This window comes from Acomys minous (genome assembly GCF_964271855.1).
Source record: "Acomys minous genome assembly, chromosome: 19".
Taxonomy (NCBI): Eukaryota; Metazoa; Chordata; class Mammalia; order Rodentia; family Muridae; genus Acomys; species Acomys minous.
The window spans coordinates 13,361,874-13,389,808 of NC_140499.1; the positions used below are offsets into that span (position 1 = coordinate 13,361,874).

The window sequence follows — 27,935 nt, forward strand, 5'->3', positions numbered from 1 at the left end:
GTTAAGAATAGACTTAATCTGCTCAAGATTGTGTTGGAAAGCATATTTTTAAACAAATATAAAGTCTCAATTATTTGTGAGATAGCTGTGATAGGAGATAAGCTAAGAGAAACAAACATTGTTTCGTAAAAATAACACAGCTGATTACAAACGTCCTATTACTAAGGCCATCATGAGAAACTAACAGTGTGGCTACAGATAAACAGGAACAGGGATACATAAACATAAAGGAATGGTAGTGCACATGTAAGCCTGTCTGGTCAGCTAAAACTCATTAACATTCTTGTTACAGAGTCAGCTTTACTTCTCTAAGGCTGAGAGTGTAACTCCACTGGCAGAGTGCTTGCTAGCATGCACAAAGCCTTAATTTTGATACTCAGCACCACATAAACTGTGCATGGTGGCTCGCACCTGAAATCCCTACACCCAGGAGCTGGAAGCGGGAGGATTTAAGTTCAGAGAGTCACTCAGCTCATGGCTAGCCTGAGCTACATGAGACTGGTTCAAGAAACCAAAACAAATATATATAAACAAGTAATGTCTACTTTTGGCTAAAAAAGAATCTGAAAATAAAAACAAGAGAGAGCTAGAGTATTATTTGGTGTCTGTCTTCCCTAACACATGCCTTCCTTCACCTCAGATGGGAATGAGGCCGTGTTGACAGGTTGCAGTGGGATCGAGAACCAGAACGTGTGTGTGTGTGTGTGTGTGTGTGTGTGTGTGTGTGTGTGTGTTATGTTATGTTATGAAGTAAAAAACTTTTACATCTTTCAGAAATGGTAACACAGAAGCTGTACATGTTATTTTGGGATAGTTTGGAGATAAAGAAAACTATATTAAAATACATTTCTGTTACTGCTCCACGCGGCTACCTTACTTCACCTTCATTTCTATATTCTTTGCTAAATAATGAACATAATCTTTTCCTGTTTCCCCCTCCTTCCCTCTTCCCCTTTCTTTCTCTGCACAGAGGATGGCGAGGGTCTCTTCTGGCTAACCTATAGCCCTTATGAAGTCATGTGCTTATCTGTTCTGAATGTCTGTTAATAAAAATACCCCTACCTGTTTAATATCATGTTGTGGTCTCCAGAATGCATCTTATCTTTTCAAACTTATGCTTTTTAATTATATTGTCCCGTGTTTAGACTGCACTTACTTATCTCCTCCTCTTCTAACTACCCGGGAAGCTCTTCTACACTCGGTCTCAGAAGAGGGCTCTTCGTAGACACCTTAGTTAGTGGCCTACATTAACTTACCATAGTGTTACAGCTTTGTGTCTGCCTTCCTGTCTATTCCACTGAGGCGCTCCAAACCAGGAGTACTTTCATCTTTAGAATCTACAGTGTTAAAGGGTGTGCGTGTGCGTGTGTGTGTTTACTTAGAAGTGAAACTTGAAATCACAATAAAAGTAGACTTAGAAAAAAGACACTGAAAATCTATTTGGGTTGCTCTGCATTCTCAATTCGATTCACCACTTTCGTCCCATACAACCGCCTCCCACCCCGCCCCACCCTCATATTTCTTAAACGTTTCTGGGAGTTGCTTGTTGGTTTTGGTTTTAGCGATGGGCTTTCTTCTCTATGTAGTCTTGGCTGTCCTGGACTCGATTTGTAGACCAGGCTGGCCTCGCAGAATGCTGGGATTACAGGTTTGTGCCACCACGCCCGGTGCTTGGGAACAGTTTTAAGTTTTATAAAATTGTAGGCTGGGTTGTAGCTCAGTGGTAGAGCCCTTCGCTGTCACGCTGAAAACCCAAGCACGAGCCCTCAACTCCCTCTTTACTACTTACATTGAGTGCCCTGCCCTTTTCAAAATGAGGTATTTGTCACAAAAGAAAAGGCATTCACTGTAACTTCCTGCCTACCAAGAAGAGACTTGACACCCTATGAGCACATAAAGGGGGAGGAGGTCCCCCTCAGTCACAGTCATGGGGGGAGGGGAGTAAGGGAAAATGGGAGGGAGGGAGGGAGGAATGGGAGGATACAAGGGAGGGGATAACCATTGAGATGTAATATGAATAAATTAATAAAATATTTTTTAATTAAATAAAAAAAAATTTAAACCCGCCTGTAACTACAAAAGGCCTGGTCCGCTACGGTGGGTGTGGTCCTTGCGTAAAGAACAAACTTGTCTTTGGTGTCTGGTGTCACACTCAGTGTAAGGCCGGCACTAATGCAGAGGCAACAAACCCTAGCCGGACTTTGAAGAGCCTGAAGTTCTTCCCTCGCACTGTACACAACAGGCTCCCCCCACAGACACCATCAGCTACCACAGAACTCCTCCAACAAAGCCCCAACCGGAACAGGGCACGCGTGGCGCCCTTTAAAGCTATCCTGGCTTATGACGAGGAGGTTAGGCCCCCTGTCTTTCTTCAGCCCATCTGGCACCTTTCCTAGGACCGCCACTTAGAGACAGCTGTGGCACAGAGGAGAGGCATGGACATCCCAGACCATCCTGAGGGAACTTCCTCCGCGGCCTCTCAGGCACTCGGAGGCGCCGGGTGCATAGATACCCCAGACCCGTTCCTAGGACCTAGGAACCACCTCCCCACGTATAGGCCGAACGCAAGCGTCCAGACAAACCACACCTCAAGCCCTACTCCACCCTCAGCTCCCGACACGCTGCTTCGCGTTTCCTGCGGGTTTCCGTAGTCCCGCTGGGTCTCGCGAGACTCGGGGCAGCCCGCCGCCGCGAGAGCGCTTCCGGGAGGTTACCGTGTCGGGAGCGCAGGCTCGGGGAGCCGGACCCTGGCGGGCTCGCCATGGACCGCGACTTGCTGCGGCAGTCGCTGGGCTGCCACGGCCCGGGGCTGCTGGCGCTGCTGCGGAGTGAGCAGCAGGACAACCCGCACTTCCGGAGCCTGCTGGGCACGGCGGCCGAGCCAGCCCGCGGCGCGGCGCCGCCACAGGGAACCGGCAGGTATGGGGGGGGACCGTAACCCGGGCCCGGGCGCGCAGGGCGGAGCGGAGAGCCGGAGCCCCGCGGGGCGTGTGTGGCCCGGCACCGGGTCCCGGCTTGCTCCTTCTCAACCGCTGGCAAAGCTTTCCGACCTTCCCCGCTCCCATTTCCAAGTAGGCGACCGAGGGAGAAGGGGCTTCAAACTTCTTCCGGAGCTCAGTGGGTCAAGTCACTTGGCCGATCAAGCTTCGTGGCCTGAGCTCGGTTTCCGGGACTCGCCTGGTAGGAGAGGATTCCCCTGCGTGGTACCCCATGAGCCTCAGTTGCACACAGACGCCACTAAATATATATTGAAAAGCCAACATAATGAAAATTAAATAAAACTTTCTCTAGAGACACTGCCTGGGTGACCTGGGGGAGGTTGGGTGCTGAAAACCCACTTTGCACGAGTTTGGATGTACAAGAGGTTTGCTCGTGCGACGTTTTCACAATCACTCCGGTTTCTTTTCCTTTTTAAGGAAAGAGAAGAGAGTTGACAACATTGAAATACAAAAATTCATCTCTAAAAAGGCGGATCTGCTCTTTGCCCTGTCTTGGAAATCAGATGCGTCTGCGCCCTCTGAAGTGCATGACGACAATGACAGTAAGTTTAGTCTGGAAAGCTTTTCGGGATTGATTGATTGGTTATTGGCAGTATATTAAGGAGTGGGGCATCAAACTTACTCTGTTGGTTTTAATTTTTTCCCAGATCATTACGCGGTCATGCCACCTTTGGAGCAATTTATGGAGATCCCTAGCCTGGACCGGAGAGAGCTGTTCTTCCGAGACATTGAACGTGGTGACATAGTGATTGGACGGATTAGCTCGATTCGAGAATTCGGTTTTTTCATGGTGTTGATCTGTTTAGGAAGTGGCATCATGAGAGACATATCTCACTTAGAAATCACAGTAAGTGACTCCATAGTTATCCCATGCACAATTATGTGCTCACCCAGTTCTGCTTTAATGTGCTGTTGGTATACCTTTTGGGATTAAATATAAGCTGAAGAAAGAAAGTATAGTTGCTCCTCTTACTGAAAGCGTTAGAGAGCTGGGCATTGATAGTGCATGCCTTTAACCATAGGAGGCAGGGGTGGGCAGATCTCCTGAGGTCTATGCCAGCCTTACCTCTGTAATGGAACCTTGTCTCAAAAGAACAAGTACTAGACTGTTACATTTCCTTCATTTTTGTTTTTTTAGGGTTTGGGGGACTCTGGTTGCAGGTCAGTTTCCTTTTTACATCCTAGAGATCTGTTGGTTGATATGATAATATTCATTGGTATTCGGAATATATATCTTCTAGTTAAATATATGCTTAATAATTGGGCATTGTGTGTTTGCATATGAGTAGTTTAGTAAAAATTTCCTATCATATGTTAATAATAAACTATAACATTTTTCCACTGTGATAAGATACTTTGCCTCAATTTGGGATATTTTACTTTTAAAACAGTTGACCTATCTGTCTCACCTTATGAAAAGGAAGAATTACAAAACAGGGTAATTTATATTTCATTTAGCAAATGTACATATCTTTATTTTCTTATCTTTGATTCTTAAAATAGAAAACAAGCTTTATTGTGTTTGAACTGAAAATACTAAATTTAAGTAACCACTATGTCTGCTAACAGTTGTATAAAGTCATCAAAAAGAATGAAACTGTGCCATCTGTGGCAAAATGGATGGGAGTAAAAGACCCCATCTTTAATGAAAGTAGCCAAACACAGAAAGGCAGTTACCACATGTTCACATTACGTATAAAAGCCAAAAAAAGAGTAGAGTAGTGGCGACCAGAGTCAGGAGGGGGTAAGAGACAGAAGGAGGACAACTGTCATCAGAACCCAGTTAGGATGAACGTGTTCTACAGCATAGTAGTAGCACTGAAGTTTATAACCAGAAAAGAATTGGAAGACTCCAAATGCAAAGAAATGTTGTATTTCTATTACTAACTACCAATAGGGTAATTGTACATTGTGTGTATATTGAATTGCCACTCTGTAAATATTGTATAATTGTAACCTATAAATGTGTATTTTTATGGGTTGATTAAAAAGTTTTAGACTTTATACTTGTTAATGTTCATGTAAAATATTACCCATGAGTAACTAAGGTAAAAAGGGGTACTGTTCTTGCCAAAAAGTGAAATGTGTGCTGTTTTCAAATACTTCTCATTGCAGGCTCTTTGTCCCTTAAGAGATGTGCCCTCTCACAGTAACCATGGAGACCCTTTGTCATATTACCAAACTGGTGACATAATTCGAGGTGATCAGTTTCAACATACTAATTAAAATTTTCAAATTAATGTTGAAAGTACAGTTTAATGCAGGTGCTGTTGCAAAGTTTATTTTTATTTTCACTTTTATGGTGTTTCTTTTTTCTTCTTTAAAGCTGGAATCAAGGATATTGACAGATACCATGAAAAGCTTGCGGTCTCTCTGTATAGCTCCTCTCTTCCACCACACCTGTCTGGCATCAAACTAGGTGTGATTACTTCTGAAGAGCTTCCTTTGTACTACAGGTATTCATCTTTTATCTACTTCTAACAAAGTAGAACTATAATTTTTATATTGGAAAATGGGTATTCATTTTTATAACCTTTACATCACTTTAGGCTTCATAGGAGGAACTATATCATAAAAGTGCAAGACTTTAGTGCACAAAAATGGTATTAGTATTTAAACCTCCTAAAGTAATGTCTTCAGTAGAAATGGGGTATGCTGATTATTGTACTCGTGTGTTTGTGTTTCTGATTGGTTTTTGTTTGTTTTTTTCTTTTTACAAAGGAGGAGTGTTGAACTAAACAGTAATTCTTTGGAGTCCTATGAAAATATCATGCAGAGTTCTCTAGGATTTGTTAATCCAGGAGTAGTTGAATTCCTTCTAGAGAAACTAGGAATAGATGAATCTCATCCACCATCTTTAATGAGAGGCCTACAAAGGTAAAAGTAGATCTGCATTTTCTCAGGTTGTGAGGGGAATGGATTAGCTCAGAAGTTGTGTAGCTGAAGGATATGACTGACATAGCAACAGGAATGTGCTGAAGGTTGAATGCAGTGAGCAGTCATAGCTTCTGCTCTGAACTCTAAGCAGTGGTAGGGCTACACCATATGGCCAAGTAGAGAAGGGTACAGAAACTTTGTATATATGCTTAAGAAAAATACTCTTAACAGTAATACTCACATCTCACTGTTATAGGACCGTGCTACATAAATGCAGTACGGATTGCCTGCTTAAAATTCACCATTTCAGCTGTATCTACCAAAAAGTATTTACATTTTTGACTCTCATTTTCTTTCATAGCAAAAATTTCTCTGAAGATGACTTTGCTTCGGCATTAAGAAAGAAGCAATCAGCGTCTTGGGCTTTAAAATGGTATGGAGCTTATTCTAACAATGGCAGTTATCTAGTAAGAAAGTTTTGGTCAGGCACTTATTTCCTCATCATCATTAAGACCAGAATGTGTTTACAAATGAACAAAAACTTCTTTGACAGTATTTGTATAGGTATTATGTTGTTCTTACAATGGAATCTTAGCAAACAAGCTTTGTTCAGAATTGTTTTCTGCAAAGAATTAGCATCTTGATATCTGAGTTTCATAAATGTTTGCTGTGACAACCTATAAGGGCAGGATGCTTTTTAAGGATATTGAGAGTAATTCAAAAACTAAATATTGGTCCAGTTTAAAGGACTTTTAATAATCACCCATAATAACATTTAGATACTTTGTAAAATGTTTGTGATGTTTTACAAATGTGTTTCAGTGTGAAGATTGGGGTCGATTATTTTAAGGTTGGACGACATGTGGATGCTATGAACGAGTACAATAAAGCTCTAGAAATAGACAAACAAAATGTAGAAGCTCTGGTAGCTCGTGGAGCATTGTAAGTGAGTTGTGGATTTTAAGGAAATGTTTTTAAGAATGCAAAAACTGTGTAAGTAGGTCACAAGATTAAATTTCTCTACTTTTGTAATGTCTCTAGATATGCAACAAAGGGAAGTCTGAACAAAGCAATAGAAGATTTTGAGCTAGCATTAGAAAACTGCCCAACTCACAGGAATGCAAGAAAATATCTCTGCCAAACACTTGTGGAAAGGGGAGGGCAGTAAGTATGGAATTTCATTTGATAGTAAAAGCCTGATGTGCAGCCAGTTCTTGGAACACCCTGAGGTTTTTGTAAAGAAGTAGCTTCCTAACATGTAGTTTCAGAGCACTCTTTGTTTCAGTTTGGGTGGCGGGGCTTTTTAAATACAGTCCTTGTCTCTCTCTCTCCGTCTCTCTGTCTCTGTCTCACTCTCTGTCTCTCTGTCTCTCTCTCTCTGTCTCTCTGTCTCTCTGTCTCTCTCTCTCTCTCTGTGTGTGTGTGTGTGTGTGTGTAACTCAGATTAAATGGTGGAGTTGAAAGTAGTTAGCAATGTTGCTGCTCTAGTTGGCAGCATGAATTTAGGAGAGTGGAGCCTAACAATGAGGCAGACTAAAGTCTCATGCAATAGCCAACTTTATTCAGAGCATCAGACATTTGTATTCTAAGGGCATTCTGAGAGCTAAGCAGGGTCATATGAGTTTAGGCTATGTACAGTCACAAGGGCAATCCTCACTTGGAAACATTTTGAATAAAAAGCAAGCAGCAATATAATTTGAAGCAAGCTCACTCCTATTTACTACACCTGGGAGGGGCGTGAAAGCACATTCCAAGAATAAATCCATATTATGTAGGAACAGAGGTTACAAGATTCTTGAGTTTTCTCACAGCCTCTCAGAAATCTCCTCACACATCTTCATTCATGGACCGTGTTCTGACAGGCAGTGATCGCCTTTACTAATTTAAAGCCACTGTGCTAATAACATCATTGTGCTGTTTCTCTTTTTCCAATACTGGGAATGGAACCCAGGGTATTTCAAACATGCTAGGCAGGCTTCTCTACCAATGAGCTACATCCCTAGCCCCCTCTGCTATTACTGAAGAAAGCTTGATCTCTTCTGTATGATGCATCTGCCTGGCCGGTGTTGCTTAGATGAGCATTCCACCTAAGCATTTGTGGGATGGGAATTCCCATAAATTCCAAAGAAATGAGATTTTAGTTAGTGACTGGAGAATCTTTTTCATTGTTACCAAGTGAATGACTAGCGCCACTGCAGTGCGGCTGTCTCACTCCTGGTGTATGGGCGTCTTTTAGCTGAGTGAAGGGCGACATTAACCACGTATCCAGCCACAAGCTTGAGTCAGGATGCTGCCTGTCCCTCAGCTCCCCACATCTCTTGTCGGACACAGGATTCTCATTTGCTTTGCAGTACTCATTGTTCTCCTTCTGTTAACCAGAAAGCAGTACTTGGTGAAGTCCTTTCCCTGCCCTGTAGCCAAACCTCCTCTTTCTGTGTAGCCCTGCTGGCCTAGAACTGGCTGTTTACACCAGAGAACCTCAGACTCACAGTAACTTTCCCCTGCTTTGCCTCCCAAATGCTGGTTAGTAGGTATCTGCTACCACACCCACCGGAACATTCTCAGCTTATACTTTTGATTCTATGATAATTATGACTGTGGGCTATAATGATATCTACAACTGTGCGTGTGCTTTAGTATTGCCAAAGAATTTTAGTGGATTTCCAGTGAAATTTTTTCCTTAGGGAAAAAAAAAACTTCATAAGCTATTTTAAAAAGCAATTTTATATAATTGCATGCTAAGGGGCAAAATCATGCAAAATTTTTATATAGCAGTATGTTTTCCTATATTTCTAAGGAAAAATAACCTCTATTGTTTAGGTGCTAGTAATGATTGTCATTTAAGCTGTCTCTTACTTATTAGTAAACACATGAGTAGGTGATTAGAAAATAATTTTCTAAACATTACTTTCCTCTAACAAGTTCTGTCATAGCTTCTGATGTCTTTTATATCTGGATAAATCTGTTTTTACAAAAGACTCTTCCTAATTTAGGCTAGAAGAAGAAGAAAAGTTTTTAAATGCTGAAAGTTACTATAAGAAAGCTCTGGCTTTGGATGAGACCTTTAAAGATGCAGAGGATGCTTTGCAGAAACTTCATAAATATATGCAGGTGATTCTTTATTTCCTCTCTGAAATGTAATGATATTTAAAATTAATACTAAATGTCATTTTCTTTTAGGAAAAGCAAGGTTACCTAGGTAAAATATTATGAAAAGGAATAGCTTTTCCTAATTAGGTCTGCATTGCATTATAGTACCACTGCTTTTTTGTTTGTACTCAGAAGTAAAAATAGCTCTATAAGAAAATGCCCACACCTAAATTCAGTATATGATTTTGATTGCTCGACTTTGTAGAGAGCTTACCTGGTGGTTATAAAATTATGAGAATTGCTGGTATAATTGAACTAATTATGCAAACCTTTGTAGACATTTTTTACTTGTCCTTTCCTGTAATACTGATGATGATGTTTTCTCATGCATTTTCTTCTGAATTGGACCATTGCTGCTGTGTCTGTGACATCTGGTGCTGCTCATCCCCATCCACAAACTGGAAAATGATTTCTTATGTAATCATGCATCCAACTGGGCTGTGCTATTTTTAAAATGGTTTGTATTTGTACATGGTGATTTTCCCCTCAATTCACCTCTGTGGAATGTCCTTATTTGAATTTTATTTGTAAAATTTGTGTCCTGTTTATGTTTTTCAATTTAAATCTTTTTTTTTTTTTTAATTTACTTGCATTCTGGGTCATTGATACTACTGCAATGGCTTCCCTGTTTTTCTTGGGACACCAACTGCAATATGGTCCTCAATACCGTTCTGGCCGTTCAAATGATTAATGCCAACGTGTGTTGTTAATTTTTTTCATTTGAAAAACTATAACTTGTTTAATAACTGGCTATATGGTGATTTGGTTATACTACATTGGGTTTGTGGTTGGGGGTGGTTTTTAAATACTGCCTTTTGCATTTTCTGCTACATTTATTTTTAACGTGTGGTTTTTTCCGATATCTGGGTTCTAAAAGAAATCTTTGGAATTAAGAGAAAAACAAGCTGAAAAGGAAGAAAAGCAGAAAACAAAGAAAATAGAAACAAGTGCAGAAAAGTTGCGTAAGCTCTTAAAAGAGGAGAAAAGGTAAACTGTAATATTCAGTATTTTTTTAAACTTAAAAGCAACTACTGAGTTGAACTCAAAGTGCCATATGGAGGTAAAGTAAGTAAAAAAAAAGTATTTTAAGTGGTAATTTTTAGCAAGCATGTGTTCCACATGTTAAGAAGTTAAGCAAAGTAGATTTTAAGTATAAAATTCTTTTTAACAATTATTAAAATATAGAATAAGTTACTTTGTTTCTCAGAGATAAGCTTTTAGAAGAAGAGCTGTGGTTCCTAGACACTAGTGGCTTTGTTCTATAGCTATTGTAAGCTGTGGCAAAGCACTAGCATATAATGTTTAGAGGACACAGGCATCCTCCTGTGCGCACAGCATTCCATCCCTACCTTCACTAAAGAACTGCTTGGCCTCATGATGTTAATAGTGCTGAAGGGGGCATGATGAAACAAGAGATAAGCTAAACACCAGTCTCAGGCTGCTGCCGACGTGTTTGGGTAGCTGTAAGCAGTGCTAGAAAAGTCACTATGTGTTTCAGAAGCCCTGCATTTGTTTATAGTGACACCTGTGTCTAGGCATTCTCAAGTCATGCGTCATGGTAAAGCTTGATGCAGTATCTGAGATTGTTAATATGTTTTTAGTGACAGCTTATCTTCAGGTGACAAAAAATAGGGTCAAATCTTGAGGAATATCTGATGTTTTTGTACTTAATATGTCTGATGAGCCAACTACTTTTTTTTAAGGCTAAAGAAGAAAAGAAGAAAATCATCATCTTCCTCTTCAAGTGTTTCTTCAGCTGATGAATCCATTTCTTCCTCATCTTCTTCCTCCTCTAGTCACAAACGGCATAAGAAAAGTAAGAGAAATCGTTCAGAGTCCTCTCGCAGTTCAAAGAGGCAGTGGTCTAGGACATCCTCAGGTCACATAGATCAGAATAGGAAAGATGATTGCTACCCAGTTCCAACGAACACTTCAGCATCTTTCCTTAATCAAAAACAAGAAGTGGAGAAACTGCTGGAAAAGCAGGATAAGTTACAGTGTCCAAACACACAGGTAAAAGAGAGAGAGAGAGGTCTTCTCACATCTTCAGTTGAAGTACCAGATGATTTGGGGGGTAGGCCAGATTTTTACAATAGCTATAAAACCCAGGCAGGTAGTAGCAAAACGGAAAAGCCATGTAAATCAGAAAGACAGTTCTCCAGTAGAAAAAATTCCTCGGATTCATTCTCTAGAAATCCAGAGGACAAGATGAAAGCATCTAGTTACCGGAGATTTGAAAAGGACACAGAGGGAAGAAAAGAGCACTCTAGGAGGTGGGAGCCAAGCTCTGTGAAGTACTCAGCTTCACCAGCAAGTTCGGACTACTCTTGGAAGTCACTTGAAAAACACAAAAAATACGCTTACTCTGGATCACGTGATGTTAGTAGACATGAGCAAAGATACCAGTTAAATACAAATCAGGGAGAACGTGCACACGAAAAGGAGGACAGCTGTGGGGAGGGCAACAAAACTGAGGCTCCAGAAGTGACACGAAATAGCAAAGAGCAGCCAGAAAGCAAAGTTAAGAAAAATTTACCTCAGAATTTACTCAATATATTTAATCAGATAGCTGAATTTGAGAAAGAAAAGGGAAATAAACCAAAAAAATGATCTGCTAAGGAAATTGTCACTAAATTTTCAGAAGTTTGGGGATGCTTTTGTCCTAAAACAGTTCTGAAGCTAAAAGTACTTATAGCCGATTACAAGACTCTCAGTGTTGTTTCAATTATCAGCCCCTTTGTCACTCAAGGTTGCAGGTATGTGTGGCTATAGCTCTTAGCCCTGGCAAATCAAACTTTCATCGACAGATATTTTCTAAGCACTTTGTTTCTTCTTTGTTTGTGGTGTGTGATAATCCCGGACCTATCATATCTCACTGTTGGAGAAAAATTTGTTTGCATTGAACAGTTGGGTTGTTATCAAAAAATATTTTATTCTGTTTTTTGTTAAAATCCCTTAGGGTTTTTGGGAGGATGAGGGGTTAGTATATGGTTTGAATGTTCCTTAGGTACTATTTTAAATCATTTGGTTTTGGTATTAAAATTTTTAAACCATTTCATTTTTAAGTGATAAGTTATGACTTGAGTTACCTCTAAAGCTTGATGTAAATGCTTTGTGAACATTATTTCTTACCAGCTTAACAAAATACCTTAAGAATAAGACCATGAAAGCTGCTTGGTTAATCAGAGCCCGCTTTGTTATTTCTCCTTCATTATTTTTACTTAATGGTTATAGTCATAAGAAAAAATTTAACTTTAAATATTAACAAAACCCTTCGAGAATTTTAGACAAGACTAGATGAGAATAGAATATCACTGTTAGTAAAAATAGCACCAGAGAAGCACCCTATAAATCTGGTTTTCTTCTGTCTTAATATTGCAAGTGCTTGGGAGGTCAGTAGGCATGTTTCTAAGTGTCAGAGGGTTGGCTTGTAGTTTTACTTTTCTCCTCATCTGTCACTTTCCTCCTTTACTGATGCCCTTCTCTGAGTCCTAGGCCTCTGAGGTGGCACAGTAGGTAGAAGTGCCATCCAATGATGACCTGAGTTTTAATCCCAAGGCCCCATAGTATACGGAGAGAACTGGCCCCCAAAGCTTGTCCTCTGACAGCCACACACACAAGCACAGTACCATGTGTGTACCTACACGCAAATAGCTAAAGAAGAAATCATCTTAGACTTTGAAAGAACCTCTCCGATTTACTAAGAATTAAATAGTAGACTCTTAGAGATATTAGTAGGAATCATAACTGTTGCACTTATGATGTTCTTAAATTAGGATTTTAGAAAGTGTAAATGACAATTTTTAATCTCTCATTGGTCGTTAGATGGGATCCACCCACAGACATGCATGAGGGAGTGGCAGAAACAGAAAAGACTCATTGCATGTTTGTTTCTATCATAAATACTAGAAGCTTTAATGCTGATGTGTACTATTTGTACCAAATTTATACTGATGGAAAACTACTATAGAATTTGAAATTTACTTTACAGTATAATAGAGAAAAGAAACCTTGATTAAGAACAATAAATAATGACAGCAGAAATTGCATAATCACTTCAACATTAGTTTTTGTACCAAGGAACTCTTTTTTATTTTTATTTACTTATTTATTTATTATGGGGCCAGGACATTGAGTATGTGTGCCATATACATAGAGGTTGGAGGATGGCATGAAAGCGTTTCTTCTGCTGCTGTATAGGTCCCAGGAGTGAAGCAAGTGCCTCTGTCCTCTAAGCCAAGTGCTCTTTGTATTAATGGTTCCAGTCTTACTCCTACATAGCTGGGGCCGGGAGCAGGCTGTTGTTCAGAGTGAAAACCACCTCCTCCCTACACACCCTTCATCTTTTTCCCTAGTACTCCTAATAATTTTGCACATATCATTTTATGTAATCCTTAGGATAGTGCCTTGTGGGGTAGACTACCAGAATTTGGAAATGACATCCTTCCTAGGACATACGAATTTAAGCAGACTACACTAGTCCAAGCATCTCATTCCTTGGGATATTTAAGGATTTAAATTGATCCTACATGATGTCTTCAGTAGTTTCTTCCACATGAGTATGTCCATAGTTTGTATCTACCCTGGTTAGCTTTGTCTTGGTGCACATGCGAAAAATTGTGACTTCTGGGGTGATAACTCCAGATCTGCAGAGGGTTGGTCCTTTGTCTTACCATTTAGATTATTACGTGCAGTTAGTATAGTGATTAAGTGTACACTTGGATGCTGGCCATTCCAGACTAGGGACTAGTAGTGAATCCATAGGTATAAGCTACCTATTTTATAGATCAGTTACCATGTTTCAAGGCCAATGTGTTTTGCTTATGTATTACTTTAAAATGCTCGTGATAATTCATCATCTCTGCATTACAAAAAGGAATGCATAGAAAAGTAGTCTCCTAGTAAGAAACAAAATTGCCTTGTAGAATACAAAGTTTAATGTTTTAAGTTGCAAGTAACTTACAAACATGACAAACAAACTTAGATGACTTAGAATCAAAACATGTTAAACAAATATTATTAATCAGCTTTAGATCTTAAACATGTCATGCATTTAGGCAATGTTTCAACCAAAAAGTGCCCATTTTTATAGACATTTTAATTATTAGAATTAACTCTATCTTCCTATTTCTAAATTAAAAATGATCACAGTAGAAACATTTACTACCACTACTGCTTTTTCAGAAGTAACTGAGTAGTGGTCCTAAGACAATCACTCTATAATGAATACTTCCCAAGGTTTAAAGGAGATGCTGATTTGTATTGGAAATGGAGCTTTATAGTATTAGTTCTCACTCTAGTCCAAAAAAAAATCAAAGTATTAGCTGAAAAACAATATTAAATACAGTATGCAGTACCTACCTCCAGTGTAAATTTAACATGTTCAGTTCTTTCAAGGTCAGAATAGAAGCAATCTCAGCAGTGTAAGTTATACTTTATGTATGCATATATAGAAATAAAGTATATGTATAATTTTTTTTGCTAAATGTTTTCTTGAAGGAGTGGTAATGATGCTATTTTTTGGTTACAAATTATGACCAAATCAAACAAATAAACAACAGCCTGTAGCAGGTCCAACCTGCCTTTAAAAAAATTTTTTTTTTGTTTTGAGAAATGGGTTGTTCATTCATTTTAATTTTGTTATCTAGAATAACTGAAAGTTTCCTTATGGAGATATAAAATAAATCTTTAGAAGTGTATTTGTGAGTCATGTAAGTGTATTACTTCATGAAACATCTAACGCTATAGAGATTAATGCTTTATCACTTGTGGCCTGCCGAAGGTTCTGCAATTTTCCTTCTCTATAAACTGCCTTTGTTCTTTTCTCGGACAACATTATAGCCACTGTGCAGAACTTTGTCTGGCCTGTACTTTTGGTACTATTTTAGTAGGCCTGTATCTTTAATAAATGGAACCCCAGAAAAAGAGGGAGACTTAACTGCTAGTGAGATTTTCATTTGTGTTCACATTTGTACAAGGTATTTAAAAACATGCTTTATTTGTTGGCCTTCCTTCCTTTACGACTGCTGGAATTACTGCCATTGCTCGATGGCCTAGAACTGCTGCTTCCTGAGGGAGAGTCCGGGAAGCTGAGCCGCACCACTCTAGCCGTAGGCGTAGATGGAGAGGTGCTGGAGCGGGGGCCCTCAAGTGGCCTAGAACAAGAAAGGGTTTACTATAAACTTAATGCAAAATGTAATTTAAATACCTTTTTATTGGCAAAAAAATATTTTTAATTCCATAAGTAATTAAAGAACTAGAAAAGCCATTAGTTTTAATAAAATTTAAAAGTATAACCAAATCTTTCGAAAGAAGAAATAAGCATAATTTAAGAGAATAGTACAATTTTTTTTCTGTGAGAAAAATACTTCCAGTTGTAATCAGTTTCTTAGAATTAGAAGCAATAGTTTGTAAGGTGACAACAAAAGGAGGAGTGGGTACTTAAAAGTGATCAGAATGACAGGCTCAAATAGTTTAAGCTGAAGTGAAAAATAGGGTGTATGGGCGTGGAAAATGATGAGGCCATCTGGAAAATAGCCATTTGGCTCTTGAATAATATGTTTTATAAAAAGTACAGAAAATTTAATACATAGTAAATACATTGAGTAGTTTAATACATTTATGTAGAAGATTTTGTTTTGTTGTTTGTTTGCTTTTTGGATTGTCAGGACAGGGTTTCTCTGGTAGTCTGTCCTGGACACACTCTGTAGACCAGGCTGTCCTCAAACTCACAGAGATCCACCTGACTCTGCCTCCTGGGATTAAAGGTGTGCGCCACCATGCCCAGCTAAAACTGTCTGTCTGTTTCTTTCTCTCTCTCTCTCTGTCTCTCTCTGTCTCTGTCTGTCTGTCTTTCTGTCTTTCTGTCTGTCTGTCTGTCTGTCTGTCTCTCTCTCTCTCTCTCTCTCTCTCTCTCTCTCTCTTTTCTCTTCTCTTCTCTTTTCCTTCATGAGACAGTTGCACAGGCTAGTAAAAGGCTGTCAACTACAGGACGTTAGAAATACTGAAATTGGCAGCTTTGTCCTTAATAAACCTGTCCACAAAGACTTAGTGTCCATGACTTACCCTACAACATTGTAAATAAAAGTTGGGTCCATAGACTTTCACAGAAGTAGCTATAATTACAAAATTCATTGTTTGTGCATCTTACTTGCCTTTTTACAGTTCAAAAAGATTTAAATTTCCCCAGTTGGAGTTTGCCCAAAATGTCTACTGTATCACCCCAATTTTCACACAACCTTGTTCCCTAAAAGAGCTTATTAGTTACAGTAACTGTGCTATAATAGGATTGTTGGCAGCTGCAGGAGTCCTGATACAGGGAGGTTGCTAAGGTGAGCAGTAGCTGTGAGAGTTGAGGACCCGCTTCCTCTTACCTGACTGATGCAACTGAAGACTGTGAAGAAGCTCTAGAGCTCAGGCCTTTAACTGTAGGTAGTTCTAAGCCACTCTGGAAGAATATTTTAATCATTAGTCCTACACATTTTAGAAGAAAAGTAATAAAATGCACAGACTTAATATGTTGTATTCTATTACCTGCTCAAAATATGTTTTAAGAATGATGTGGATTTCATCATTTTCCATGATATTAACTAACATTTGGTCAATGTCCTTGTGAAACTGTTTAATCTCACGGAGTTTAATGTCTTGTTCTTCTAGTGTTTCATCGTTTGTTCCTTTCAAAATGCGAATTTCTCTTCTGAGTCTTCCACACTGTTAAGAAATAGCAGTCAAATATTGCATAAGCCTGTTTCCTGCAAAGTGAAGGGGGAGTCCATTTGGTACTTGCGAGGTGCAAATTCTAGGGGCAGCTTTAAGGCAGTCGGCACCTGCTTAGTTACTCGTTCTATTTTCGGCTTCTGCTCCTCAATCTCCTTATGAAGTTGAAGTGAATAGGTTTGTTTCTCTGATAATTTCTCTTTGGCATTATTTGCTAAGTGTTCTATAACTTCAAAAGTATTTTCCATGCTCTGTAGAAAATAAAAAGTATCAACATATGGTCAGAATAAAAAATTGACTTAACTGCTCACCATTTTCCAGCTTTTCCCTCAATTTGAATTATTCTGTTTTCTTATGTGCTGTGTTTATATGTGGATAAGAAGTATAATGGTCCTGTGAATTAATTTTGAGTATAATTCTACTGGGAACTTTATTTAAAGCACTTGGGAAAAAATAAGAACGATTGCCTGAAATTACCCAATTCTCAAAGATTCACAGTTTGTGTCATCCGTCAGTTTAGCTAGGGCTACTTACCAAAGCACAGTCTTCTGTCCTGAGTTGTTTGCCTTCACTGCTTTCACTAGAGTGTCTGTTTACACTTCATGTTTACAGTCTAAATGCGACCTTGGAGAGTCAGTGGGGGTCACTAAGTAATGGCTAGTGGATAATTCATAATTGTCTAGTTGTGGTTGAGAACTAATAAAGTTATTGCCTCCCAACAATAGAATTTTAACTGATTTGCTTATTTCCTTCACTTGCTTTTCTTCTTTAAATGAGGTTTAAGTTTCTCAAGGCCTGCTTCCCTAAAGATGCTCTTTATACAAGATTAAGTACTAATAATGGTAGTTGACCTTTATTTAGGGCTTATAGAATTCACCTGAATGTCTTCTTGAAGTTCTCTGATTTGCCTTTGTTTGTATCTGTATTTCTCATCTGCAGCCCTTTTTTGTTCTTCTAGTTGAATTTTTAATCCATACTCATCACCTACGAGAGAATTTTAATTTCCAGTGTAATACATAGAAAGCTACCTTAAAATAACTACCTAAATACACCTCTAACTTTCTTTTTATGAAAGGTTACATGGCTTAGATCCATATAAAAACACAGTATAGGCATGCAGTAGCCATTTCTTATTTAGTCAGCTATAGTAGCAATACATTTTTTTCCAGATTGAATTCCCTAAAGGGGGAAAAAAACCCAACTAATAATGTAAATAACATCCGATACTGGTTCAAACAAGCAGGAAGGAGCATAATTGGGTGGTTTTTGTTTTTAGGCCCAATCATGACACACTTGTATTCTCCATGAATCATAATGTCCCTCCCCTACATATATCTAACTGTAGTCTTCACCACATTTGTTGTAGTGGCTGCTACATACTTGACGGGGTCACTTTTTTGAAAGATTGCTTATAATTGTTGTTGCAGCTGTTCAGTACTTGCAAGGTGTTTTGCAGAGCATAGATTTCTTTTTCAGCTTTGTTGATCTTAGCATCCAAGCTGTCACCTTCCCTTTGAAGTTCTTCTTTTTCTTGAGCAGCCTATAAAGTACAGAACAGAGCTTTGAAGCAGAAAATAGTTAATTCACAGCAATCTCTGCTTATCTTGGGACCTGCACATGCTTGCCAGGCATTTACTTCCTACACTCAGTTTCATACATAAGACTAACTGCTTAGGCTTTAAAATACAGCATATGTATAGGATAAAAAAATCATGGTGGAAGTAGAGCCAACCTAAAACACACCAGGAGGAAGGGGGATGGGGAGCTAAGCAACCACCAGATCTCTGGAATGACTCAAAAAAGTGACTTTTGGCTCTGGTGACCCTAAAGGTCTTGAAACCATAAATAAGAATGTTTTCATCTGAGAGAGATTTGGGGACCTGATTTTTATTTGATTCAAACTAAGGGTAAAAAGTGACCAGAGTATATCCAGGAAAATCATGTTGGTGTGTTTTCTAACATATTTTATCACAATTTAAAAGATAACTTTGGGACCAGAAAGATGGCTCAGCTGTTAAGATCACTTGCTGCTTTTCCAGAGGACTCAAGTCTGGTTCCCCGTACCCACATCAGAGAGATCATAACCACCTGTAACTCCAGTTCCAAGAGATATGACTTCTCTGGTCTCACATGTACAGAAAAAAAAATTATTTTGAAGCCACCTGTACAAATGATGATACTACTTGTAATAAGTGTAGCTAAAAACATAAAGTCCTGTAAATTGCCTAAATATCAAAACTTTTTACATGATGGGCTTACCAAAGTAACTTTCTGTGATGGCCTTCTCAGAGTTCTCTACAGTTCCAAAGAACTCTAAGGCTGGCAGAATAGCAAGAAATTAAAGGCTATTTGCTATAAAGCATCCTTTTTTAGTCAAGTCTTATTCAACCAGTTTTAGGCATATTTAAACCAAGTCAATGAGAAAGCTGTTTTCATTCTTAACATTTTATTGGCATTTTTATTATGTTTCAAAACGTGATTACACATTTATAACAAATATTACTTTATCGGTGGCAAAACACTTGACATAAAGAAGTAAACCTGCATTTTGCTCAGTATCAGAGGCTTCTGTCTCTTCACTTGTTCCTGTTTCTGGGCTGTAGTAAAGCTGGACAGAGTATATGTGGTTAAACCCTAGCTGCTTACTTCCTGCTGGCCAGAAAGCAGAGAAGAGGCAAGATAAACCTTCCTAAGGAATGCCTCCAACTTCCTCTTATCTAGGCTCCACCACCTCTAGAATGTCAATAATTAAATATTGGTGAATTAATCCACTGATGAGATTAGTGTCCTTGGGAGCCAGTTATTTCCCAAAAGCCTATCAACTTGCAGCAACATATTATAAACCCACAAAGAAATGATACATAATATGTGATTACCCCTAATTTAAATGTATACATGTAATTGAGGGAATAATAGTCAGATGTGATCTGAATAAATTATTTTTAAAAATAAAAAATAATTAAAATTTTGAGTCCTTTAAAAATAAAAAATTAAAAATAAATGTGCACATGTTTGGAAACATCAAGTTAACCTAGACATACATGTAATTTGTACATGTGAAGTATAGCCAAAACAATAAAAGATCTATTGCTGTTTCAGTTAAATAGGGAATGAGTGAGACAGATTGTAACAGTGGAGTACTTTAATAAATGCCACTTATCTAAACTCAGTTCATTCTTAAATTAGTTTAATTTGTTCATCTGTATAAATTTCTGACTTAATTCTGAGTGTGCCTTTACATTCTAAAGTGATTGTTCCCTCTGTTGGTAAATCAGAGTGAGTGTGTGTGTGTGTGTGTGTGTGTGTGTGTGTGTGTGTGTGTTGTAGTGGTAGTAGTAGTTGTTGTAATAGTAGTTTATTTTGGGTTGGGAAAGTTCATATTTTGAAACAGTTGCAATTTTTTAATGTCTCACAAATTTGACCAGAACAAGACTGTTGGCTTATAAACACAGTGTCTTGGGAATGAGGTGTGAAGGATGCTAGCTCTTTGTTATGTTTTTCCAGTTTTGCTCTTAAGCAGAAGCAGACATTAAATTTGAAGCATGGAAAACAACCTGATGTGTTCCACACATAGGCCAAAGGCTACTGCAGGACCAACACTAGGAGCTACCGTGGCCATGAAAGAGATGTGCTGAGGTCCTAATACCTAGGAACATGGTGTGACCTCATTCAGAAGTCTGGTCTCTGCAGATGTCAAGATGAGGTCACTGTAGTTGACCTCAATCCAACAGATGTGACATCCCTATAAAAACAGGACATTACTTTTCTCCACTTCCAGCCATGGGTAATTTCTGTTAAAAGCTGGATTAAGTTTAGTTACCAAGGAATACTTTGCATATTTGACGTGTGAGGTATGAATATATATTTATGTGAATATATATTGACTGAATATATATTTCACAGTCACAGATATATGTCAGGTAAATGTTACCTTTACTACATAATAGGCCTGTGTTTTCTCCTCTTCTCCTTCAGGAGGCAGCATAACAACAGTGATAATTTCATACCTGTTCTTAAGCTTATCAATTTTACTTAGCCGCTCATGAAATTCAGCACTAATATGAAAAGAAAGAAATGAAAAATTAGTAGGTGTTTTTGTTGAAGACTTTTTAGACTTGTTTTATTACTATCATGAAGCAGGTTAGAGTGCTCTTTTGTTTTAATAATTCTGAGTGAAGATCTCAAGAGTTTGCCCTACTTGAACAAGTGACTTGTCATACTTCCATGGATGCTAACTGAGACATGAGAAACTCCTGTAACAGGTGACACAAAAAGAAATATGAGCTTCCCATCTCATGAGAGCAAGAAGGGGCTTCAGTAGATACTACAGTAGTTAAGGAACCCCCGAGTATTTTTAAGTGGAAAACAAGAAAACACACCAAACTTTTCCTCGGGGGGTGGGGGGGTGGGGGAGGATGACCTCTTACTTGCTATCCAAACAGTAGAACCAGTAGGTAGTATCTCTCTCTACAAGGCATTAAAAGAATTCATAGAGTGCCCTAGTACTTGGTGCACCAGTAGTTACTTTATCCTTTTGTTTCAGGAAAGGTTTATGAGCTATTTTCATGAGTTTTAGTAGTACTACTAATGGTAACGTCTGCATGGCAGGACAAAGATTGACCCACTTGCTGTAACCTCATTAAAGTAAACCACTAACTTCTAGAAAAAAAGCTGGTGGTAAAAAACATTTAGGTCAAAAGTTGCCTTTTTAGAATTCTTAACTATTATTTTATCAGGACATATGCAGTCTCATATGATTAAAACTTTCTCATCAGCTAAAAATGGCAGACTAAGCCAAAGTTCATCCTTGTACCTTTCTAAACAAGAAAAGCCAGGTGTGGTGGCAAACACCTCCAATCCTGATTCTTGCGAAGCAGATGCAGGACTCTGAGGCCAAGGCTAGCCTGACACAGATATCAATACCAAGTCTCACAAACAAACTAGTTATAAACATATTTATTTTCTCACAAGGAAATTGAGAAAGACAGGAAACAAGTGCCTTGGCAACAAGAAAAAAAAAACTTTACTTGAGTTCATGAAAAAATGGAAGGCAATGCGGGTATGGCGACTCATGCCTATAATGCCAGCACTTGGGAGGCAGAGGCAGACCGATAGATGTGAGTTCCAGGCCAGCCTGGTCTACAAAGTGAGTCCAGGACAGCCAAGGCTACACAGAGAAACCCTGTCTTGGGGTGGGGAGGAGAAAGGGGAGGCAAGGTTTAAAAAAATACATATACTCACAGAACGTTACTGCAGCAGCAAGAGCTGCTTTCTGCAAAGAAGAAAATATAATTTATAAAAGCTGAATCAAGCTGGGTGGTAGTGGTGGTGCACTCCTTTAATCCCAGCACTCAGGCAGCAGAGGCGCCAGGATCTCTGAGTTCAAAGCCAGCCTGGTCTACGGAGCAAGTGCCAGAACTACACAGAGAAACCCTTTCCCTTGTCTTCAAAAACAACCCTGAAGCAACTAGAAGTTGAAACACGTTTTGAAAGAGTTGAATCAGTGGTTGAGCATTCCCCATCAAAAAAAGTCAAAGCCCCCAGTGAAGTCTTCGAAAAGTCTAGGAAGAAAACCAAAATTGCTCTTTTGCAAACTTAACCAGAGTAGAGAAATCTAAGAAACATACACCATTTTATGAAGGCATACACAACTGCAAAATCTGATGATAGGAGCAAAAGGAACCAAGGATCATTCACACACAAGTTAAAAATGCATAAAATACTATTAAGCAAAATCCAGAGTATACAAGCAGTAAGTTGACTTACAAGGTTGACTGAAAAACTGGTTGGTGTAATTATGTTAAATCAGAGGAAACGTGATGTCAGTAAACAGGAAAAGTATACAATAAAGGTTAATATAAAAAAGTTCAAGTCCAGGCACAATTTTCTAACATGGTGATGGGCATCTTAGAACAGGATTGAGGCATGTAGCTCAGCTTGTCTAGCACATAGGAAGCCCTTGTTTCAATCCCCAGCACTGCAAAAAGTAAACATTAAGTTAGATTGCAAAAGCCCTTATATTTATAAAATAAGGAAACCTCTTTGAGATCAGGCAAATATAAATGTATCTAATTACTGTCATTCAGTATTAAATGTCTTAGTAAGAACAGTAAAGGAAAAAGCCTTATAGGTTAGAAAAAAGCAAAAGTATTAAAAATGGTATGAGAGGAGCACCCAGAAAATTAGAGTAGATATGCCTGCTGTTAAAACTACTACTTTAGTATGCAATACTTAACACATAGAAACTAAGTATGATGTCCCTATATGCCCGTAACCAATCAAAGATGGCATGCTTTAAATGGAATTAGCATTAACAAAAAATAACACATGGCCAGGAATAATCTCATAAATGATATTAAAACATCTGCAAGAAAGTTGCAGATGGATAAAGAAACTGGTACATTTACACAATGGAATGCCACTCAGCTATTACAAACAAGGAAAGCATGCATTTTGCAGGCAAATGGATAGAACTAGAGAAGATTATCCTGAGGTAACCCAGACCCAGAAAGGCACACACATGGAATGTACTCACTTATAAGTGGAATTTAGCCATATAATACAGGATAACCATAGTACAGTTCACAGACTCAAAGAAGATAAGTAATAAGGAGGACCCAAGGGAATTCTCACTCAGAAGTGGAAAAAGAATAGTGGAAGTGAGTAAGAGGGAGCATGGAGAAAAACGAGAGTTCCAATTAGACCTTGGGTGAGTGGGGGTTAGGTGAACAGGGTTGCAAGGAGAAAAGAAACCGTGTGCACGGGATTCTTTTGTAACAAGCTGGACACCTACAACAGGATAGGCTCCAGGGATAATATGGAGGTGACTCTAGCTGAGACTGCTAGTAGCAGGGGTCATGAAGACTGAAGAGGATGCCCTCTGACGTCAATTGACCAGATGCTTAGTGGAAGGAGGAAGACACCAATCCACCCACAGAAACTTTGAGGACTTGCCCTGACTGCAAGATGTGCAGGGACAGGGATGGAGCAGAGATTGAGGAAATGTTCAGCTGGCACCTGGGCCAACCTGAGACCCACCCATGGGAGACAGCCAATCCCTGGCACTCCTGAAGATACTCTGCTGTGCGTGTGGGTGGGATCCTAGCATGGCTGCCCTCTGGGTGGTTCTACCCAGCAGCCAAATGGATTCGTATTTGGAGACCCACAGCCAAACATGGGGTGGAGCAGTGATGGAGCCTGGGGAGAAAGATGGAGGACTCAGGGAACAGGAGCTCCTCAGGAGGATCCACAGAACCAACCAACCAGGGCCTGTGGAGATGGGCTCCAGCCAGGGACCATGCGTGGACTGGTCCTGGGCCCCCTGCACAAGTGTGGCCAATGGGCAGCTTGATCATCATGTGGGTACCCTGGTGCAGGAAGTGGGGATTGGCTCTGAAAGACTCTGCTGCGTGCTTTTTTGTCACTTTCCTCTGGTGGGGCTGCCACCCTAGGGTATAGGGAAGGGGATGCCCTCAGCCCTGACGCAAGTTGATATGCTGGGAGGCGGGGTGTTCCCCTTCTCTGGGGAGTTGGGGAGGAAAGAGGGAGGGGGATATGACCAGGATGTAAAGTGAATAATTTTTTTTAATGTAAAAGTCGGTTGTTTTGTTTTAAGAAATCATAAGCAAAGTATCAGTTTCAAGGGCTGAGATTTGGCAAAGTGCTTGTCTTCCAAGCATAAGAACCTAAGTTTGCCTCCAGAATCTACATAAAAATGTCAGGTATAGTCAAAGGAACCTGTATTCCCAGCACTGTGAGGATGGTTACTGGAGGATCCCTGGAGCTCACTGGCCAGCCAGACCAGCCTAACTGATGACCCCTGGGCCAGTGAAAGACCCTGTCACATGGGAGGACATTCTTGAAGAAGACACTTGAGAGTGTCCTCTGGCCTTCACTTGCAAGCATGTGCATGCACTTGCATATACATATACATGAATACACATGCATTAAAAAGTAAGTCCAAGGATATTATTGATTTTATAGGGATATGTCTTAAGGGTGCAGCATTAGTCAAAAGGAAGCAATGGGCTTCTGGCTCAGCTTGTCAGAAGTGGCAAAGATAGCCATGAGGGAGGTGTCAGGGAACAGGTAGCTCTCCTAATGTTGTTTTTGTGAAGTTCTTTAGCAGAGTCAAACAAAACATGATAATTACCTCACAGTCTGTCGCTGCTGGTCAACAAATCTGATCTGTGAGGCAAGCATGGATTTGTGCACCTTAATTTCTTCACCTCTTTCTTCCATGGCTGTGTACAGCTGCTGTTTCCTTTTCTCCAGGGAAAAGACTTCCTCTGCCTTGCTGTGAAGCATTTCTCGGGTGCGTTTAACTTGGAGCTTTAAGAGATTATCCTCGATCATCAAATCCTACCAAGAAAACAAAATTTTTATGTATTGAAATAACTATGCCAGTTTTTTCTTTTTTTTATTGTGATAAAAATCAAATTTGAAAACATACATTTTCCAATTAGACCACTGATTGACAACAGCCAGAAAAAGAGGGTGGAGCTATAACTGCTCTAAATCACTTTCAGTAATTCAAATTTAAGTTCAAGCTTTACTAGGATACAGTTGTCCCTACAATCAAATTGTCCTACCAACAAACATCTTCATACTCCAAAGTAACAATCACAAAATATTGTAGACATACATCTGTACTTTAAAACCATTTTGTTATGTATAAAGTATTGCATAGAAGTCAGCAAATCGATTGACTTTCCAATGAAATAACCTAGAGCAAACAGCCTGGCATGTAAAGCAAGCTGCTTCCCAAGCACAGCTTTCAGGTGGCAAGGGATGAGATCTCTGCATCTCACATGCACAGAAAAAAACTCCTGGTGAGTGAAAAAAAACTAATGCAGAGGACAAAATCAATGCAACCAGTAGAAAGAGCAAGGCGTCTGATTTTAACACAAGCCTCTAAGCATAAACAGTATAGAGTAAAAGCCCTTAAGACTTCATGTTAAATAGTTCATGTAAAAAACACTCAAGGAAAGTTTAAAGGCAAATGAAGAAATATTCACAATATAAACGAGTTCTATAATATAATTTATAAATCAATTAAAATTAAAAAGCAAAAATATAACTCCCTTAACGGAAAAAATGAATCAAGAATATAAACTGGCTATTCAAAAAAGAAAAATTATGGAACATAATATAATGTTTTAGATAAATGTTTTAAACTTTAAAGAACTGTTTCCAAGTAAAAAGTACAAACTAAAACAATGAGATTCCATATTTGTCTACCCAGTTGGAAATATAATCCAGCCACAGTGATGGTAAAATAAGTAGAGTGTTATGTGTGGCTGGTGGACAACTGTTAATGCAACTATCTAGAGGACAATTTAGCTTAAATATAGTTCAAGTCCCTAAAATACTCATTTTTGGCTCAATTACATAGATAAGAATTGCTCCAAGGAACTAACTGTGGACCACAGGACTTACATACATTATCAGAACATCAGAAACAAACAGCCCGAGTCCCCAAGATACTTAAGAAGATTATAATGAGCTCATTAACTGCCCCTGTAGGAAGTGCTGAAGAATTACTTTTTAAAGAAGAGTTGATGTTTTAGAGACATGTGTAACATATCAAACATTTGAAAATATAACATATAATACATTTCTTTTTAAAAATAGGAAATAAAACACTTAATCTTGGATACGGTGGCTATGGTGGCTGATTTTCTCCTTAAGTACTTCCTTGGTCTACATTTTCCTGTGATCCCCATGGCAGCAGGGAGCTTATCAACTATGTGTACAGACTCAGCACACCTGTTTTATAGCTCTTGCTTTGTTCAGTTCCTTCTCGGATCTATCAACGAAAAGGTGCAGTTCACTTATTTTATTCACGAGAGACTGTTTCTCATCATTGTTTTTGCTGTTTGACTTCTTAGTGAAGTAGAGGTCATTCTGTCAAAAGAAGGGAAAGTATATATGAAATGAGTTGCAGACAGCAATTTTGACCTCTCCTCAGATCATTTTAAATATTCACATACATTCACACAGAAACGTTGTAATTTTTATCATGGATGGTTTGGGGTTAGCCTCAGAGCAACCCCAAGTACCAAGTATCATGTGTGGTTCCAGTTCAGCCCGGTGTTTAAGGTGCTCACCATTTGGGAGGGGAAAGGACCCTGCTAATAGCTCATTAAAATGTGCCAAGTCCCAGGTGGTAAAAAAAACAAAAAAACAAAAACAAAAGCAAAACCACTGCGGGCGGGGCTGGAGAGCACAGGACTCTTGGCTGACAGAATGCTCTGGGCTCAGAAGGCGCTAATTCCACATTAGTCATCGGACTTGGGTGGGCAACTAACTTATCAGTTTTCTTGTCTCTAAAATGAAAATAGGAGCATCTCCTCTTGCAGGATGGTTGTTACTGTGACAGCGTTTACAGGCACAGCTGCTCTATGTGATCACATGTCAGAAAGGAAAATGTTTGATAAGACTGAACTCCACCAGACACATAGGCAGGTCTTACATGCCGGTTATCGGTTTCTCGTTTTAGGAGATGACATCCACCTGCCTGCTTATGACATCCCTTTCCCCATTTGGTTCCTGAGTCAAACTTTCTAGTTCTAAGATAATACTCATATTATCCTCCACTTCTCCCGCTCCCTCTCTTCTCTGCTTTTCTCGTCATTTGTAGTTCTCTGAAATATCAAGACCTAAGATTTCAGCCAAATCATAAGAGGAGGAAACCTTTAGCAATAACATGGTGATTTCATAACTATGAATGAAGTTGATTGCGGCAGCTAGCTAACTCAGAGGGGAAAGGTGTTTGCTATCTAAAGATGCAAGCCGTGAACTAAGTTCGATTCCCAGAGCCTGCATGAAAGTGGACAGAGACAACTGGCTCTACAAGGTTGCCCTCTGACCTCCACGTACACGCAGTGGCACACACATCATAAATAAAATAGCAAGGCAATCTACACAAAAGTGTTAACATCGTTTCAACCTGAGGTTGCTTTCTCTTCTAGAAGGTAGAAGCTGGAGTTGGGTGAAACCCCACACACACACAGAAGCCCTCGGCCTGACCACTGCTGAGAAGAGTCCAAATCAGCTGGTTAGCCACCTTTAACTTGGAAATCACTTACATGTCTGTGAGTTTGTGTGTCGAACAGAGCTGGAATGCACATGTGTACCAGCCAGCTTCATGGTGGTTAAGAACACGTAGACCCCACTCAGCGCAGCTGAAAA

At 39.3% G+C, this 27,935-nt stretch overlaps 2 protein-coding genes across 10 annotated transcripts in view; one reads left to right on the forward strand and one right to left on the reverse strand.

The window, feature by feature from the left end:
- Nucleotides 1–2,676: 2,676 nt before the first annotated feature.
- On the forward strand, nt 2,677–27,831 carry TTC14 (tetratricopeptide repeat domain 14). 9 transcript variants are annotated; one of them, XM_084769791.1, is made up of 13 exons: nt 2,677–2,919; nt 3,417–3,541; nt 3,647–3,846; nt 5,115–5,199; nt 5,326–5,455; nt 5,721–5,876; nt 6,238–6,309; nt 6,699–6,818; nt 6,918–7,040; nt 8,870–8,987; nt 9,904–10,013; nt 10,730–10,842; nt 27,716–27,831. In XM_084769791.1, the coding sequence occupies exons 1-13, from the start codon at nt 2,762–2,764 to the stop codon at nt 27,814–27,816; spliced, it is 1,611 nt and encodes a 536-aa protein (XP_084625917.1). In that variant the 5' UTR covers nt 2,677–2,761; the 3' UTR covers nt 27,817–27,831. The 9 variants fall into 9 exon arrangements, 6 of the variants coding, with proteins under 6 accessions (XP_084625917.1, XP_084625916.1, XP_084625918.1 ...); XM_084769790.1 differs by lacking the exon at nt 27,716–27,831 and adding an exon at nt 18,725–20,653; XM_084769792.1 differs by lacking the exon at nt 27,716–27,831 and adding an exon at nt 25,017–25,107 and having other exon boundaries at nt 2,678–2,919.
- CCDC39 (coiled-coil domain 39 molecular ruler complex subunit) overlaps nt 14,652–27,935 on the reverse strand; it is a 48,421-nt gene continuing 35,137 nt past the window's right edge. The window contains exons 12-20 of the mRNA XM_084769788.1: nt 26,511–26,648; nt 24,895–25,103; nt 20,674–20,797; nt 18,123–18,282; nt 17,620–17,726; nt 16,853–16,993; nt 16,560–16,736; nt 16,400–16,473; nt 14,652–15,181 (exon numbers count right to left, since the gene is read on the reverse strand). Of these exons, the coding sequence (XP_084625914.1) occupies nt 15,022–15,181; nt 16,400–16,473; nt 16,560–16,736; nt 16,853–16,993; nt 17,620–17,726; nt 18,123–18,282; nt 20,674–20,797; nt 24,895–25,103; nt 26,511–26,648 (1,290 nt within the window). The 3' untranslated portion in view covers nt 14,652–15,021. The remainder of the gene's footprint in view (nt 15,182–16,399; nt 16,474–16,559; nt 16,737–16,852; nt 16,994–17,619; nt 17,727–18,122; nt 18,283–20,673; nt 20,798–24,894; nt 25,104–26,510; nt 26,649–27,935) is intronic.

Bases quoted from the DNA above. Each gene is read 5' to 3' on its own strand.
- TTC14 (XM_084769789.1), top strand. From the start codon at position 2,762: ATGGACCGCGACTTGCTGCGGCAGTCGCTGGGCTGCCACGGCCCGGGG. The intron at 3,847-5,114 runs GTAAGTGACTCC...TTCTCATTGCAG, and splicing joins TATCTCACTTAGAAATCACA to GCTCTTTGTCCCTTAAGAGA. The intron at 7,041-8,869 runs GTAAGTATGGAA...TTCCTAATTTAG, and splicing joins CTTGTGGAAAGGGGAGGGCA to GCTAGAAGAAGAAGAAAAGT.